This window comes from Larus michahellis, chromosome 20 (genome assembly GCF_964199755.1).
Source record: "Larus michahellis chromosome 20, bLarMic1.1, whole genome shotgun sequence".
Lineage (NCBI taxonomy): Eukaryota > Metazoa > Chordata > Aves > Charadriiformes > Laridae > Larus > Larus michahellis.
In genome coordinates, this window is record NC_133915.1 from 6,224,820 (window position 1) to 6,241,814 (window position 16,995).

The window sequence follows — 16,995 nt, forward strand, 5'->3', positions numbered from 1 at the left end:
GCACTGCAGGGGGGTCTCACCCGAGCAGAGCAGAGGGGCAGAATCCCCCCCTCGCCCTGCTGCCCACGCTGCTGGGGACGCAGCCCAGGCTGCGGGGGGTTTCTGGGCTGCCAGCGCACGTTGATGGCTCGTGTTGAGCTTCTCCTCCACCAACACCCCCAAGTCCTTCTCCTCGGGGCTGCTCTCCAGCCATTCTCCGCCCAGCCTGGATTTGTGCTTGGGATTGCCCTGACCCACATGCAGGACCTTGCACTTGGCCTTGGATGGGAGCCTGAGCATCATCCGTCCCCAGGACGGGAGGTTGGTGGGGAGCGCCCCCGTTGCCCAGCTTAGGGAAACTGAGGCACAAGCAGCAGCGACCTCTAAGAACCAGGAAGGGAACCAGGACTCCTGGCGCCCGACCCCAGTTTTGGCGAGAGCCCTACGTATTCCCCAGGGAGAGAAACTCAAGGAGGGGGTGAAAGCTGCCCGGGGTGGCGCAGCCCGTCCCCCCCCACCACCACCCGGGGTCTGAGGCACCCCCCTCCGGTGCCAGCGCTGATCCCAGCTGTGTCAGCGCGCGGGGCTGTGCCAGGCTGCAGTCAGCAAAGCCGTAATCTCCCTCGGCTGGCAGCGCTTCAGCCCGGCAATTACATGGCTGACCTGAGCTCGCCCGCCCGCGGCCACCGTCCCCTGCGGGGAGGGGGTGGCGGGGCTGTGCTGGCAGTGAGGGGGGGACTGAGCCCCACTGCGGGGTCCTCCCCGCCTTTCCCCGGGGCAGGGGTCCTCACCGGAACGGGGTGAAGCGTTCCTCTGCGTTCCGGGGTTGCCGGAGGTCACGTAAGCCGGGCGGCTCGCGTCCCAGTAAGCAGCTTCCCTGATGGAAAGGCATTAGTGGGAGCGAGGGTCAGGTCACTGCCCTGGCCGCTGCCTCCTGCCAGCCCCCCCCGCCTTCCCTGTGCCCCCCATTCCCCCCTCCCGGGGCTTCCCTGTCCTCCTGCTTGCATCCCTGATTGCTGGCAGGGGGACCGGGTGACGCAGGGGTGTCCCCTCTCCCAGCGGGACAGGGACACACACGTCTGATGCTCCAAGGAAGTGTGACACTAAACCCCGGGGCAGCTGGTGGCCCCGGGGACAGGCACGTCCCGTTCCTGGCAGGCAGCAGCCTGGAGATGGCATGAACCGGTGCCTTGGCATCGCCAAAGGTCAGCGCTGGGGGGGCTGCCACGGCCGGGTGCCGTAGGAGGTGACAGCCCCGGTCCCGTGCCCCGTGGCTGGCTCTGCTCCCTCCCCGGGTCGCAGGGTGGCGGGGGGATCGTTACTCATTAACGGGATCCGCCGGCCAGACCTCCCTGGGAGCCGCTGCTGGCTTTGGGTGCCGTCCCCGGTGTCCCGCAGCCCCCAACCCTCAGCATCCCCCCGCGCTGCTGCGGGGGCCAAGCACCGGTTTTGCCCCCCCCGACCCCATGCTGGTGGCACCGAGTGACCCTGCAGCCCCCCCCCGCCTCCCTCCCTGCCCCTTTCCCAGCTCATTTCACCCCACTGCAGCCAAACTGGGGGTTGCTGCCCTTCTGGAGGAGGTGGGGGGGGGGGGATGCTGGTGCCACCCCTGGGGCTGCCCTCATCCCCCTCAAACCGGCCGTTTTGGGGGTCCCTGACAGAGCAGCACCCTCCTGCAAGCCGGCCCCTCCGTGGCGGGGGTCCAAGTGTCCTGGCCGGGTGTCCCCCCCAGCCCCATCGCCGGCCCCCTCCGTCCCCACCGCCTGAGTCAGCTGTTCCATCAGGAGCCATGTGAGGCCGCGCACACATGGCTCCCCGTGCGGCACAGCGCTGTATTTTTAGCAGACGGTATCAAAAGCATAATTATGTCTGTTGTTTAAATGCAGCCTCTTTTTTTTTTTTTTTTCCTGGCGTGTCCCCCCCCACCACCACCTCTCCGGGAGCTTTCAGCTGCCTCCCACCGCAGAGGGCAAGGAGGCACCATGCGGAGCTGCAGGGGGCAGGGGGCTCGGCAGGGCAGGGGGTAAAAGCCCCCCCTCTCCCCATCACCGCCGGGCAGGTAAGATCTTCCTCCCCCGTGCTGGTGGGGGGGGTACACACACATGCACGCAGCACTCTCTCCTGCATCCCCCCCCCCCCACCATCATGTCCTCAAACGCACACCTGCCCCCCGGGCTGCCGTCACCCCACTGGCGAGGAAGAGGATGGCGAGGAAGAGGATGGCGGGTGGGAAAGCGTGGCGGCAGGTGGGGAAGGGGCGTTCGAGGTGACGGGGGTGTGGGAGGACACAGCTGAAGGAACGCTGCATCCCGCCCCCCCCCCCCTCAAATCCTCCCCACAGCCGCCTGTCCCCCCCCCAACACCCCCGGGGACCTGTCTGTCCCCAGCCAGCCCCGTTCACAGCCTGCGCTGGCACCGAGGACGATTCCGGCTCCGCGTCCCATGGCGGGAGCCACGTCCCCACCGTGACACTTGTCGCTGAGGATTTTTGGGGGGGGGGGGGCGCTGCTGGGCTCTGAGGACCACGCAGCATCGCCGGGTACCAAGGGAAAGCTGGGAGGAGGTGGGCAGCGAGGGGGCAGGGGGCCGCCCGCCGTCGGTGACTCTCTTTTCCCTGCGCCCAGGAGCCGTGCTGCCCCATCGCCATGGCTGGCCGGCGGCGGGGGCAGAAGAGGGGCAGGAGACCCCCGTTGCCCCCAGGTAGGTGCTGTGGGGACCCTGGCGTGGGGGGGGGGGGGGGGGCGGGGGGGGGAAGCGGGCAGCAGGCAGCTGCCTGCCCCTGCCTCCGCGGCGTGCAGGTGGCAGAGGGCTGCCCGTGTCCCTGGCTGCCATCCTAAGCCTTTGGCCCCGGGGGTGAGCTTTTAATTACATCAAGGTATTTGAAGCCGGTTGCTGGCGCTGGGCTGGGTAAACAGGAGTCCCCGGAGGCTTTGGGGGGGGCGTGGGGGGGGCGTGGGAGAGCTGAGGGGGTGGCACAGGACGGGCGCTGTGCCCCCGCTCTTGTCTTCGCTGGGACATCTTGTCCTGCCCGTCCTCCCCCGGGATGGGAAGGAGGGATGCGGGGACGGGAGCATCCAGCGCCATCCCGCACCGGCTCCCACATCCCCCCGAGCATCCCCCCTCGCCGTGCCTGGGGCTGGCACGCAGCCGCATGGGCACGAGGGACACCCGCAAAGGTGGGTTGGCGGCGGGCAGCTGCGACGTCCCCCGGTCCCCTCTCCGCGGCCAGTCCCTCCTGATGGGGACAACCTGCCTCCGTCTCCTTGCCCCGTCCCAGCCTTCGCCTTGAGGAGGGCGTGCAGCATCCCAGAGCTGCCCGGGGATGGGGTGACCTGCGCTGCCCACCCCTCTGCTGGGGGGGGTTTAGGAAGGGCAGGGGGTGTCGGGGTGCAGCCCCCCAGGCCGGGGTGGGGTGGTGGGGAGCGTCTCCTTTCTCCCCAGCGGCCGAGCGAGCGGGATTAGCGCTGCTTACTCACCTCCCCAGGGAAAAGCGGGAGATTAGGGCCGGGAGCGGTGTCCGACCCTGCGGCGGTGGGGCCGTTACCGGCGGGGCGGCTGCCCAGGCCACGCCGTACCGGCAGCCAGGGCTGGAGGGGAGCGCAGGCTGCCAGAGCAGTTGGGCTGTGGCCCTAATTCCCAGAAAGCTGCTCGTGTGGGAGTGAGTGTCCTCCCGTGCCCTCCGCTCCGCCGCAGCCTCCAGACTCCTGAAGGTTTGACGTGGGTTTTTGGTGGGGTTTTTTTTTTTTTTTTTCCCTTCTTTTTCTTTTCTTTTTTTTTTTTCTTTTTTTTTTTTTTTTTTTTTTTTGTAAGCACCGGGTGCAGATTAGCGAACGCTCTCCCTGCCATCGCTGCCGGGTGCTGGGCTAAAAGGAGGTGTGGGGGGGGGGAGAACAGGGTTGCTTTCCTCTGCCTGTGCCCTCATCTTCCTCACCTGCGTCACGGTGGAGGCAGGTAGGTACCGGCTCGGTGCTGGGGCTCTGAGGAGGAGGGGAGGAGGAGGAGGAGGAGGAGGAGGAGGAGGAAGGGCTGGGGCTCTGTGGATGCAGAGGGAGCCGGAGGGGGCTCCGGGCAAGCAGGAGAAGGGGCATGTCGAGTCTGTTGTGCATGAGAAAAAGGATGAATTCCAGGCTGTTTTTGCGGTTGGAGGTGGCTGGCGGGTTCTGGAGGTGGCTGGCGGGTTCTGGAGGTGGCTCGTGGGTTTTGGAGGCTGCGGAGACTTTTCCTGAGGTCCCTGGAGCTGGCCTGGGCAGGGCAGGGGAGGTGGGCGCTGGGGCAGGGCTGGCAGGCTCCTCGGCATCAGCAGAGCGGGGCTGTGGGGGGACCAGTGAGCTTTTGGCACCGAGATCCCCATCCATCCCCATCCATCCCCCTCCCCAGTGCTGGAGCATCCCTGCCCCGCACGGCCACGCATCTCCCCATGGTCCCAGGGGACACCGTGGGGACAGCGTCCCTCCACCCCGTGTCCTCTCAGCGTCTGTCCCCCCATCCTCCGGCGTCGAGCCCGGCAGGGATGCCGAGGTTTCTAATTCGGGAGCTTCCGGCCTCCTGCAGCGTCTTTCTGGCCAGCGCTTGGGCTCGTGGGTGTTCGCCGTCCCTCTGCTCGCCCTCCGATTTAAGGGAAAAACCAGGGAGACTGGAGCTCTGGGGCCGAGCCACCGAGGCAGAGTGTGTCCCCCTCCCGCCCCAGGGCGGGGGGTTCTCTCCCAGCAAAGCCTGGCAGATCTCAAGCCCAGTCCAGAGCCCCCTGCTTTGCCCCGGGGGACCTTCTGCGGGTGATGCTGGGACAGGCAGGGAGCTGGTGGGTTCTGGAGGTGGCTTGTGGGTTTTGGGGACTGGGGAGACCTTTCCTGGGGTCTCTGGAGCTGGCCTGGGCAGGGCAGGGGAGGTGGGCGCTGGGGCAGGGCTGGCAGGCTCCTCGGCATCAGCAGAGCGGGGCTGTGGGGGGACCAGTGAGCTTTTTCCACCGAGATCCCCGTCTGTCCCCATCTGCCGGAGCCACGGAGATGGGGCGGGATGGTGGCCAAGCCCCAGAAGAGCTTGCCGGCAGCGTGGCAAGCCCTGCGGGGGCTGCGCTGGCCGCGGGGGAGGCTTCGCGAGGGCCTCCCCAGCACAGGAGGAGCAGCCCCGCCATGGCCGGGAGGGTGCAGCGCCCGGAGATGCTGCCCCAGTGCAGGGTGGGAAATTCCCTCCTGCCCCTCCAGCATCCCCCCCCCTTCCCCGCTCCCTGCTGCTCATGGCCCCCTCCTTGGGGCTTGCCAGCATCATGCCAGCGTCCCCTTCTCCATCGCTCCCTTGGCACCCTGGGCACCCGCTAGCCCATCCGGCCATGCCAGGATGCTGCAAAACCCTTCCCGGGGCGCTCCCGGCTCCCATCTCCCCACCCCCGGAGCCCTGCCGGAGCCATCATCCCTGGGGAGCGATGGGAGGGAACGACGGGAAGAGGGTTTTTCTTTCAGCACCTTCTCATCGCAGGAAGGCGCGGGCTCGCCCATGCCCCGAGCCCTGTCTGGGTCCCCTCCCTGTTCCCTGGCACCCAGTGGGTGCAGCGAGCGGCAGGCTGAGTGCCGCAACACCACCCCCCCCACAAGCCCCCTCACCCCCGGAGCCCTCCCCTCCTCACCGAGCGGGGCCAGAGGGGACCCCGCTGTGGGTTTATCCACGCTGGAGGTGGGATGGGGACCCGCTGGCATCGCGAAGGCGCCCTGGTGGCACCCAGCGCCCTGAGCCACGGCGGTGCCGGCAAGGGTTAACCACGGCTCCTCGGCTCCCAGCGGGGCCAGACCGCACGGCAGCTGCTGAGCTGTAACGAAGCCCCGTGGTCTGATGTTAATCACGCTGCTCAGCTCACGCGGGCCCGTGGCCTGCCTTCACCCCATCGCCCCGCTAGCCCCCCGGGCTGCCCCGCTAGCCCCCCGGCTGCGGTGCCGAGCCGTGCCGTGCCGTGCCGTGCCGGGGGAGGCTATGCGGAACGGCTGGGGTTTATGTAAGGCGTGCGAGCTCCGCGCAGCGTGTCCCCGGGACACACACACGCACGTTACATAAACCCGCTGGCACCCATCGTGTGTGTGTGTGTGTGTGTGCGTGTGTGTGTGTGTCCCCCTCCCCGGGTCCCTCTCCCGGAGCCCACTTGGGGGTCCTGCTGCCCCACGCACCCGGCTGGAGCATCCCACCCCCGGGAGCGGGCAACGGGGCGGTGGGAGGCAGGGGGTTTGGGGTCGGTGTGTCTCGCTGATGCGACGTAGCGGTGCTGGGGGGGGGGTGTGTGCGTTTGCTGGGGGGGCAGGGGGGACGACGCTGTGTGAGCTCTGCCAGGGTGGCAGGCCCTGGCTCTCGGCCGGTGGGCTGCGGGCCAGGGCTTTAGGTGGCCCCAGGTGCTCCTCAGCTCTGGGCAGGGCGGATGCTGCCGTAGCAGCCTCGTGCTCCGCGTTGGCCCCTCGACACCCCTCGGACGGCATCCGGGTTCTACAGCCCGGAGGGGAGGCAGAGGAGCTCTGCCTTCATCCCAGGCAGCCGGAGGAAGGAAGGATGGCGGCAGGGGGAGGGATGGCGGCGGGGGGACAAGGCTCGGCTGCAACACAGGGCAACCCCCGGACTGTTGCACAGGTGAAGTGTCAGCACGGGTTGAGGCCAAATCCTTATGGTTTGGACAAATCTGAAGGCGTTATGAGCCCCCGGGACGCCCAGCCCATGGGGTGGCCGCGTGCTCTGCACTGGGCATGCCACCGCCGGCACCCCCCCCATCCTCCATAGCACCGGGAGCTGAAGCTCTTGGCCCATCCTGGTGTTTCTCCCATTCCAGTTTCGCCCGGAGCGGGCGGCCGGCGTCTTTCATCGGCGACAGGGTGGCTCGGGCCGCCTTGCCGAACAAAGGGCGCTTTCTTCGCGCGGGGCAGAGCACACCTGCCCGCCTTTGGCACGGCCGCCGCTGCCTGCGCCGGTACCCCCGGGGCTGGGCGGCACCGCCGGCACCCGCGCCGCTTCCCGGCCCTCAGCTCGCTCCCGGCCGCCCAGTCGCTGCCGGAGGAGCCGGCGGAGGCTGCAGGGAGCAGAGCCGCCATCCGCCGCCTCGTCCTGCCATCCCTCGCCCCAAGATGCCCAAGGCTGCCTAGAGCCGGGGGGAAGGTCCTGCTGGCCGCCGTCGACGCTCCCTTGGGTGCCTCTATCCCTCACCCCCCCAGCACGCCGGGATCCCCCCACTGCTAGGACGATAGGCAGGAGGATCACGGAGCTCCCCAGACCAATGGATCAAAAACTCCAGCTCCAGCATTCGGAGAAGAACGTCCCCAGGGCCGCCCGGGCGGCTTTCTGCCTCCTCCAGATCCCGGAGCCGGATCCCTTCAGCCTGTGGGTCTAGGTGCTCCTGACGACCCCCCCCCCCCCGCGCCCCGGCATCGCCTTCTCCAGGACCCGGTGCCACCGGCGGAGACGCCCACTTGTCCTCGCCGCTGCAAGGGAGGTGGCGGGGTCCCCCATGGACCCTCCAGGTAGCTGGCTGTGCCGTGGGACGGCGGGGATGCTCGCCGAGCGATGGGACCGGCTTCTGGTGCTCTGGATGGGATTGAAGGGATAGGGGGACAAGGCAGCTTCGGGGCACCGGTGCCCGGAGCATGTTCCCGGTGTGGGGCTGGGTGGGAGAGCCCGGCTGGGTCCCGTGCCCCCGGGGGGACGGGGTGGGTTTGCCCAGGGTGTCCCCACGCCCCAGGGTGTCCCTGCTTGGGCAAGGAGCTTCCCGGCAGCATGGGAATGGGGACTTTGACCTCCCCTGGGAAGCAGACGTGATGGGGACAGGTGGCTCTGGGGACACACGGTCCCATCCGGGGCACAGCCACCTGCCCGGCCATTGGGGGTGGCTCTCTGCTGCCCCACATCAGGGCTCGGAGATGGGTGACCCCCATGCCTGTCCCCCTCGGCTTCTCCGGCCGCTGAGCAGGGAGGGCTGGGGGACAGGGGGTGGCATTTGCTCCGCCGGGAAGGGATGCGATCGCCGGCTGCGGCAAGGACTGCCTCCGAACCCCGCGTCTGCGTGTGGCCTGGGTCCCGGAGGAGCGTTAATCCGGCAAATCTCCCCAGGCATCTCTCCCAGGAGGGGCCTCTGGGAGCTGGGAGCTTCTCCCCCCCCCTACCCCCCCACCTCCGTTGCTGCAAACCCTCCTGGGAAGCGCAGCCCAGCCCTGGCCGGAGGCAAATACCTGCGCGGGGCAAGGCCTCCCCACGCTGGGTGCCAGCGGCCGGGCGCGGGGCCAGGCTGGGTGCGGAGGGACGGGTGGGCGCAGGGTGCGTGCCGGCCGCCAGCCCCGCCGGGATGGGGACAGGAGGGACGGGACAGGGTGGGGACCCGCTCTCCGGCCATGTGCCCTCCCCGGGGGACAGGGGGCCCGCCATCCCCTCGCCGTACCGGGGAGCCTCCCATCTGGCGTGGGAGGATGGAGCTGGGGGGGTTGAAAGCAGCCCCCCCACGCCAGCACCAACCCCCACCATCCCCGTGCCTCAGTTTCCCCCCCCATTGCCACCCACGTATGGTTGTCCTGAAAGGGTTCGGTGCATTGCGGTGTGTCCCACTGATGTCCCCCTCCCTGCCCGCAGGGTCCGGCCAGCCCGGGACGGCGCTGAGCACCACATGAGCGGCAGAGCGACATGGCCAGCGACGCGAGGATGGGGGAGACCCCGCCACGGTGGAGGAGAGCCCAGGAGGCAGCGCAGGACGCCCGGGGCATGGAGAGCAGCGGGGTGGTCTTGTCCCGGAGCACCGCCGCCGAACTGGGACTCCCGGGCTACCAGGAGCCCGGCAAGCTGAGCTACGGCGTGGAGAAGGGGTGTCCCTGGAGGGGCTCCGAGGGATGCTTGGGGACAGGACGGGAGCTTGCTGGTGGCCGGCTGGGCTGTCCCTACCCACCGGCCCCACCGTGCCTGCGCGACACCCTGTGCCGCCCCAAGGATGGAGCCGAGCTCCCGCCGCTGCTGCCACCGCCCAGGAACGGGCAGCCCAAGGCGGGCTGGGATGAGCCCTGCAAGGACCACCAGGGGCCACGGTGGGCTGAGGCCGTGCTGGCCCCCCTGGCCCTCTACAGCCACGCGTACCACCGCTACCCCCTGCCCTTCCCGGGGATGGAGACCCAGCGCCCCGACACCGCCGGCAAGCCCCGCGCCGCTGCGGGGGACGGAGCCGGTGACCCCCCGGCTTTCCGCCACTGCCCCTTCCTCGTGGAGGCCAAGCACAGCCCCTTCCTCCTGTCCTCGCTGCTGCCCACCGGACCCCCGGCTGACCCCCCGTTCGGCGGCGGGGGGACGGAGGGACCGGGGACGATGGGCGACGGGCGCTTCGCCGGCGTGGACTGGCGCCTGGGCTCCTACGTGCCCGCCTGGGGCCAGCCCATCTACCTGGGGGTCCCGCCGAGGTGCAAGGCGGCTCCGTCCCCCTTCGAGGACTGCTCCAGCTCAGGGAACAAGGTAGGCAACCCCGGGCGGCCACGCTGGCGCCTGGCACCGATGGTGGCACCGCTCCGGCATCCCGGGATGCTCAGGGCTTGGCCCCCCCGCACCCCGGGTGACAGCGGGTTCCAGCCTCAGCTGAACCCGGCTGGGAGCGGCGGGTTGCGAAAGGCGATGCTGGCACCGGCTCCGGGACAGGGCTGCACCCGGCATCGGTGACCCCCCAACCGCCACGCAGCCCCTCGCTCGCTCCCGCAGCTTGGCAGGGTTGCGGGGGGGGGTCCCCGCAAAGGGATGGATGGGGCAACGTGCCCATGGCAGGGAGTGGGGGGGATGATGGTCTCCTCCCCCCCCCCCACCACGGCGTGATGCAAGCCCCCGGGGCTGAGTCACGGAGCCGCGGCACGGAGGCGGCGGGAGGCAGAGCCGCCAGCCCGTGGGTGCGCCCGTCGCACCCCGCGCCGCTGCGGCTCCCCATTCCTTTCCCACGCGGGCAGGGGCGACACGGGCACCCCACGGGATCGGGCACCCGGGGCTGGGAAGCACCGGGCGGGTGCCCAACTCAGGAGGGTGGTGGTGGGGAAACTGAGGCACGGCCACGGCATGCCCCCCGTCACCACCTCTCGGTGATGTGGGTGACAGAGGCAGGGACGGGGACCCACATCTGGGGTGACGCCAGCCTTGACAGCCCCTCTGCTCCCCTCCAGGAGTTTTACCCGAAGAAAGAACCCGGCTTCCACCCCCCGGCCAAGGACGAAGTGCTATCGCAGATGCTGGGCAAGGGCCAGGCCGGGCAGGATGGAGACGGGGAAGGGGAACCAGCAGTGCCGGAGCTGCCGGGAGCCCCGTGGAGGGATGGCCGAGCAGGGGGCAGCTCAGTGGTGCCCGCTCCCCATGCCCGCACGCCTCCCCCCAGCACCGGCCACCCCCTCTTCCTCCTGCAGCCCGGTGCCGTGGGGGGCTGCGGGGGTCCCTGGGTGGGCACACGGGCCAACGCCACCAATTTCCCCCCGGAGCCGGGCTCAGGCCATCCCTCCGAGCCCAAAGACCTGGAGTACCAAAGCCTTGGAGTACCGGGGGAGCCTGACACATCACCTCCGCTCACGGATGGGCACTACCCGCTGGCCCTTGCCAAGCCAGAGCCATCCCCGGCTTGCTTCTGCCCCGCACCGGGCTGCGATGGGTGCCCGGGGGTGGGCTGTGGGGTGCTCGGCCCCTTCGAGCCCACCCTGGGCATCCCCGGGGACCGTTTTCCGTGCCCACCCAGCAACCACACCAAGCTGAAGAAGACCTGGCTGACGCGGCATTCGGAGCAGTCGCTGCCGCGCTGCAAGGCTCCCCGGCGGGACGGTGGCCCCGAGCCGGCCGGTGAGGGCAAACGCTCGGCCAAGCGCCCGCACGGCACCGTCGACGGACCCCACGCTGCCGGCGAGGGTGCCGGGGCTGCCAAACGGGGCATGAAGGCCACCATGGCTGTGGCATGCCCGGAGAACGGAGGGGACGCGGAGGAGAGGAGGATGGAGCTGGGAGAGGGAGGTAAGGCTCGGGGGCGGGGGGAGATGCCTGGTGGGTCCAGGGAGAGGGAGGTGGCAGCATCAGATCTCTGGGGAAGTTTTGCATCCCAGTTCCCGGCACCCACAAACACGAGCCGCGAACACGTGAGGGCTGGGAAACCTGCTGCGCTGGGGTTTTTCCCAGCACGGCTGTCTCTGGCAGCGACTCCCAGGGCGGGGATTTAGAGAAATGCCCCTTTGGAGCAGCGCAGCATCCTCGGGTGTGATGCCCCAGGGGGTGGCAACCACCGCGGCTGGCTCGGAGCTCTCAGGGAGGTGCTGGCATCTCAGCCCTGACCTCCGCAGATCTCCAGCCCTACTTTCCAGCCCTACTTTCTGGCCCAGTTTCCAGCCCCCGCCGTGGCTTGCCGGTCCCTCCCGGTTGGTGTGTCCCCATCCACGGTGTCCCAAAGCACCTTCCCATCTCCCCTAGAGCCACCGGAGCCGCGGGAGTCCTGGTGCCTGCAGAGCGTGCCCTGCACCACCCTGCCCGACAGCATCCCGCGGTGCTGTGCCTGCGCTGCCCGGACCGCCGGGGCCCACGAAGGCGAGGAAGAGGAGGAGGAGCCCCCCGAGAGCACTTGCAGGCTGCTGCACTTCCGCAGGTGAGCCTGGGGCTCCTGGGGAGCTCGCAGCCCTGCCCGGGATGGGGGGCTCCCAGCAGCTTTGGAGCATCCTCTCCCATCATCCTGCTTTAGACCGTCCCCCTCCTGCACCCCACTTTTGAGCATCCTCCCTTGTCACCTCACTTTAGAGCATCCCCTTCTGTCACCACTTTGGAGCATCCTCTGTCATTACCCTGATCTAGAGCATCCCCTTCTGTCACCCCACTTTTGGGCATCCTCTCTCATCACCCTGATTTAAGGCAGCCCCTCCTGTCACCCCACTTTTGGGCATCCTCTCTTGCCACCTCACTTTTGAGCATCCCCTTCTGTCAGCCCACTTCAGAGCATCCTCTCTCATTACCCTGGTCTAGAGCACCCTCTCTCATCACCCCGCTTTAGAGCACCCTCTCTTGTCACCCCACTTTTAAACATCTTCTCTTGTCACCCCACTTTTGAGCATCCCCTCCTGCACCCCACTTTTCCGCATCCTCTCTTGCCACCTCACTTTTGAGCATCCCCCTTCTGTCACCACTTCAGAGCATCCTCTGTCATTACCCTGATCTAGAGCATCCTCCCCTGTCACCCCACTTCGGAGCATCTCCTCCTGTCCCCTCTCTCCCCCAGGTTTGCCTTTGGGGACGACGGGGAGCTGAGTGTCGATGGCTTCTGCACCCTGGGGGAGGCGGATGGGGACACGACGTTGTGGCTGGAGGGGTCCGGCCCCGAGCGAGGGAACAGGAGCGCGGGCAGCAGCCTCTGCCTGGCCAAGTACCTGCTGGGGGTCCTGGGGGACCCCTTCTGCGAGGCCGTCCGCCGGGACAGGGACGTGTGGCCGGGAGCCCCCGGCGGGCCCGAGGGTAAGTGGGGACCGGGTTGGGGGGGTGACGCCAGTGGCACTGGGGAGGCTGAGCGCTGCGTTTCCCGCAGGGGTGACGGCCTGGAGGCGGGGGGAAGGAGCCCCCCAGCTCTGCGACTGCTGCCAGCGCGGCTTCTTCAACTCCCACTGGAGCTGCACCAGATGTGGCTTCCAGCTGTGCCCCGAGTGCCACCGCAGCAGGCAGGAGGCTGACGGCCACGGTACGGGGACAGGGTTGGGGGGGGGGGCTTGCGAAGGGGGTGTCAGCCCCGCGGGGGCTTGGTTGGGGACGAACGCGCCCTTTCTGTGATGCAGAGGGTCTGGCGCAGCTGCCTGAGTGCATCCCCGGGCAAGACCACCACGTCGCGTCCCTCGTCCCCACACAGTTTGTCCCCACCTGTGGTGAGTGTGTCGTTTCCCCCCCCCCGCCCAACCCCAGGACCCCCCCTTTGCCCACCGCCAGGGGTTGATTTGCCTGTCCCCCTTCTGTCCCCAGTCCTGACCCAGCTCTGGAAGCTGCTCCACGAGGTCCGGGCTAAATTCAGCATCGAGTCACACTGTCCCTGCGGGGACGGGGCTGTGGAGCAGAGCCCGGTGGAGCCCCCAGGGAGCAGCCAGGTACCGGGGGGGGGCATGACTGGTGGTAAAAGGGGGTGCAGGTGCACCCCAACCCCTGCAAAAGGGTGCCCGAGGCGGGGGTCGTGCATGATGCTGGGGAGGGGACCAGCCTTGGGGACAGGGGATGTGGGTCCCCTGCGGATGCCCGCATGGACCGGGGTGTTTCAGGAGCTGCCGGGGGCTGCGGTGCCCACCCTCCCGTCCCGCGGTGATGGCCCAGCCGACACCTCCCGACCCATCAAGGAAGGTAGGGCCGGCTGCGGCCCCCCCGCTGCGGGGACAGCCCCACTGCGGGGGGGTCGGGGATGCTGCACCGCATCCCCTGTGGGGTGCTGGGTGGGGGGGACGAGAGGCGGAGGAGGGCGCGGGCAGCCCTCACCCCTTTCTCCCCCCTGAGCAGAGAGCCCCGAGGGGGGGCCACCATCGCCGGGGCAGCCGCCCCCCCGGGGGGCCGTGCAAACCGCCACCCTCTGCGACCTCCTCGCCTCCACCGCCGTCAAGCTGTGCCTGGGGCAGGACGGGGTGCGCATGGCCTTCGCCCCCGTCTCCCCCGCTTTGCCCAGCGTGAGTCCTGTGCTCTCCCGCCCCCCCCCACCTCACCGACACCCCTCAGCAGGTCTGGGGGGGAGCCGGGGGGGGGCTGCGATGGGCTGATGGGGTTCCCCTCCTTGTATTCCCCCCCCCCCCTCCGCAGGACAACCGCTTGACCAGCATCCTGGACAGCATCATCGCCCGCGTGGTGGAGAGGAAGATCCAGGAGAGGCAGGCGGGGGGTGAATTGAGCCCCCCCAGCCCCCCTAGCCCCCCCTGTCCCTCCGGCCCCCCCACCTCCCACTGCATCCTAGCCCCCAGCGGGCTGCTCTGGCTGCACGACCCCGGCCACGCCAGCAACTACAAACTCTTCCAAGAGCACTGGCGGCGGGGCCAGGTGAGCCCCCCCCCCCCACCCCAGGGATGCACAGCAGCACTGCGGACCCCCCCCTCTTACCCCCTGGCCCCGCTGAGCCCCGGCTGCCCCGGCAGCCTGTCCTTGTTTCAGGGCTGCAGAAGAGGCTGGAGGGGCGGCTGTGGGGGCCGGAGTCGTTCCGCCCGGCCGGGGGGGAGCGGGCGGTGGAGGCGGTGAACCTGCGGGTACCAGCCAGCCGAGTCAGGATGAGCAGCCGGGAGTTTTGGGATGGCTTCGCTGCCAGCGCCGGTAAGCGTGCAATGAGTTAGTGGGGTCTCAAGTACCATTCTGGGGTGTAAGGGGCGGGGGGGAGGGTGAGCCAGCCTGCGCATCCCTCCCTCGGCATTCCTCCCTCCCTCGGCATCCATCCATCCCTCCCTCCCTCCCTCCCTCAGCATCCCTCCCTCCCTTGGCATCCCTCCCTCCCTCCCGGTGGCAGGACGCCAGCATCCCCCTGAGTGATGCCGTGCTTCATCCTGCAGCATCCCCGAAGCCGGAGCAGGGCGGTGGGGACCTGCTGAAGCTGGAGAGTGGCTTTGGGGACATGGAGCTGTGCCGGTAGGTGATGGCAGAAGGTTCAGCAGGGTGTGCGGGGGGGGGAATCCCCCCTCTGGCAGCCCAGTGCCCCCTCCCTTCCCCAGCCCCCTGAAACAGCAGCAGGGTGCATCCCGGTGTAGGATGCAGCGAGGAGGGCTGGGGGCGGCTCTACCCGATATCCCAGTATTGAGGACCGTGCCTGTGCCACAGGGCCACCAACCTGAGCGCCAGCTTGCCACTGCCGGAGTACTGCGGGCCCACCGGCCGCCTCAACCTGGCCACCTACCTGCGGGGCCAGCGGGCCCGGCCCTGGCTGCGCCCACGGGTCTGCGTGGCTTATGGTGAGTGCCATTCGGCAACCCTGCCGTGCTGGGGATGTGTGTGTGGGAGGGGGCGAGCTGGGCTCCCCCCACCCATGCCAATCCTCACCCACCGCCCCGCTCCCGCTTGCAGGCGTCAATCCCCAGGACCGGACCATTGGGACCAAAAACCTGACGGTGGAGGCAACCGACTCCATCAGCGTCCTGGTGCACACCGCGGCACGGGAGGGTAAGGTGGGAGCATGGAGTGGGGGGGGGGGGGGTGTCTCCCTGCCCCAGCCCCCACCTGACCCCCCTCTGAGCACCCCTTTGCCCCCAGACCTGCTCCCACAAGCCGATGCCGAGGGTCTGGATGCGCCGCTGAAGGAACGGCTCTGGGATGCCGGCAGCCAACCCGGTGCCCTGTGGCACATCTTCCGCCCTGAGGATGCCGGCCGCATCAGGGATTTCTTGCAGAAGGTGGGTGCCATCACCCCTTGGACCCTCCTGAACCCCCGACTCCGCTCACCCCCACCCCTCTGCAGGCGTGCGAGGACCAAGGGCAGGAGGGGGTGGCCCCGGCGGAGCCCCCCGGCCGCTACCTGGACGTCTCGCTGCGGAGGCGGCTGCGGGAGGAGTGCGGGGTGAGCAGCTGGACCCTCCTCCAGTCCCTGGGAGATGCGGTGCTGGTCCCCGCCGGGGCTCCCCACCAGGTAGGCAGCTCAATTCCAACCCCCCCCCCCACCTCCCCCGGGGGGGGCAGCTGTGCCAAAACCCCCTGGGGAAACTGAGGCACGGCTGAGCCCCGGCCCCTCACGCCGCCGTGCTGCGGGTAGGTGCAGAGCCTCACCGGCACCATCAGCGTGGAGCAGCGGTTCCTCTCCCCGGAGAACGCCGCTCGCCTGCGGGACCACAGCACCCACCCCCAGCTCCGCGCCCAGGTGGGTGGGTGGCGATCTGGGGGCTGTAGGGGGGTCCTGGTGGGGGGTGAGGGGTGCTGACTCCCCCCCTCCCCATCTTTGCACCCTTGCAGCTTGATGGCATGATCTTCTCCGCTGTGCGGGAGGCCGTGGGCATCCTGCGGGGCTGCAAGTGAGGTGGCCACGGCACGCCAGGAGGATGCTTGAACAAAGCCAGCGCTGGTGGCCACGGCCACAGCCACAGCCACGCCGCCGTGGGGACCCAGCACCTCTGGCTTGGTGCTTTGCTCCGCCACGGCCCGGGGATGCTCGGGGTGGGTGCGGGACAGCCGGGAAATAAAGTGTTTGCACCGTGCCGGGGCCACCGGCAGCACCAGCACCCGCTTCGGCGTCTGCCTTCATCCCCATCCCTGCCCGAGGGTGACCCAGGGGACAGGGTGGGGATCTGGCACGGTGGCACGGGGTGGTCCCAGCCCTTGGTGGCTGGTGGAGGCCACTGGTGAGATGAGTTTGGTGCGGTCTCTGCACCGGCAGACTCACAGAGAACGGGGAAACGTCTGGACACGGCCCTCACTGCCGGAGGCGGGGACAGGGGCTGGGCAGCACAATTAGCACCGGGCAATTAGCACTGTGCAATGGGCACCATGCAACAGGCACCGTGCAAGGGGCACCATGCAATGGGCTCCATTCAATTAGCACAGTGCAATTAACACCATGCAGTGAGCACCATGCAATGGGCACCGTGCAATTAGCATCGTGCAATGGGCACCACGCAATGGTCTCCATGCAATTAGCATCGTGCAATGGGCTCCATTCAATTAGCACCATGCAATGGGCACGGTGCAGTTGGCACCGTGCAATTAGCGCCGTCCGATGGGCACCACGCAATGGGCTCCATGCAATTAGCACCGTGCAATTTGAACCGTGCAGTGGGCTCCATGCAATTAGCACCGTGCAATTAGCACTGTGCAATTATCACCATGCAATGGGCACCATGCAATGGGCTCCATGCAATGGGCTCCATGCAATTAGCACTGTGCAATTATCACCATGCAATGGGCACCTTGCAATGGGCTCCATGCAATTACCACCGTGCAATGGGCACCATGCAATTAGCACAGGGCAATTAGCACAACGGAATGGGCACCATGCAACGGGCTCAATTCAACGAGCGCCATGCAATGGGCACCGTGCAACGGGCACCATCCAATCGGCACCACGCAATTAGCACCACGCAATTAGCACCGCCCAAT

At 68.6% G+C, this 16,995-nt stretch overlaps 1 protein-coding gene across 5 annotated transcripts; it reads left to right on the forward strand.

Moving 5' to 3' along the window:
* Positions 1-1,613: 1,613 nt before the first annotated feature.
* HR (HR lysine demethylase and nuclear receptor corepressor) lies at positions 1,614-16,120 on the forward strand. 5 transcript variants are annotated; one of them, XM_074563759.1, is made up of 20 exons: positions 1,614-2,038; positions 2,604-2,679; positions 8,563-9,426; positions 10,116-10,944; positions 11,395-11,566; positions 12,191-12,423; positions 12,494-12,643; positions 12,738-12,824; positions 12,919-13,040; positions 13,209-13,287; positions 13,441-13,604; positions 13,735-13,968; positions 14,064-14,235; positions 14,469-14,544; positions 14,734-14,864; positions 14,977-15,072; positions 15,163-15,302; positions 15,368-15,535; positions 15,659-15,763; positions 15,856-16,120. In XM_074563759.1, exons 3-20 carry the CDS (start codon positions 8,614-8,616, stop codon positions 15,916-15,918), a joined length of 3,834 nt encoding a protein of 1,277 aa, XP_074419860.1. In that variant the 5' UTR covers positions 1,614-2,038; positions 2,604-2,679; positions 8,563-8,613; the 3' UTR covers positions 15,919-16,120. The 5 variants fall into 5 exon arrangements, with proteins under 5 accessions (XP_074419860.1, XP_074419862.1, XP_074419864.1 ...); XM_074563761.1 differs by lacking the exons at positions 1,614-2,038; positions 2,604-2,679 and adding an exon at positions 3,004-3,155; XM_074563763.1 differs by lacking the exons at positions 1,614-2,038; positions 2,604-2,679 and adding an exon at positions 3,411-3,689.
* Positions 16,121-16,995: the final 875 nt, after the last annotated feature.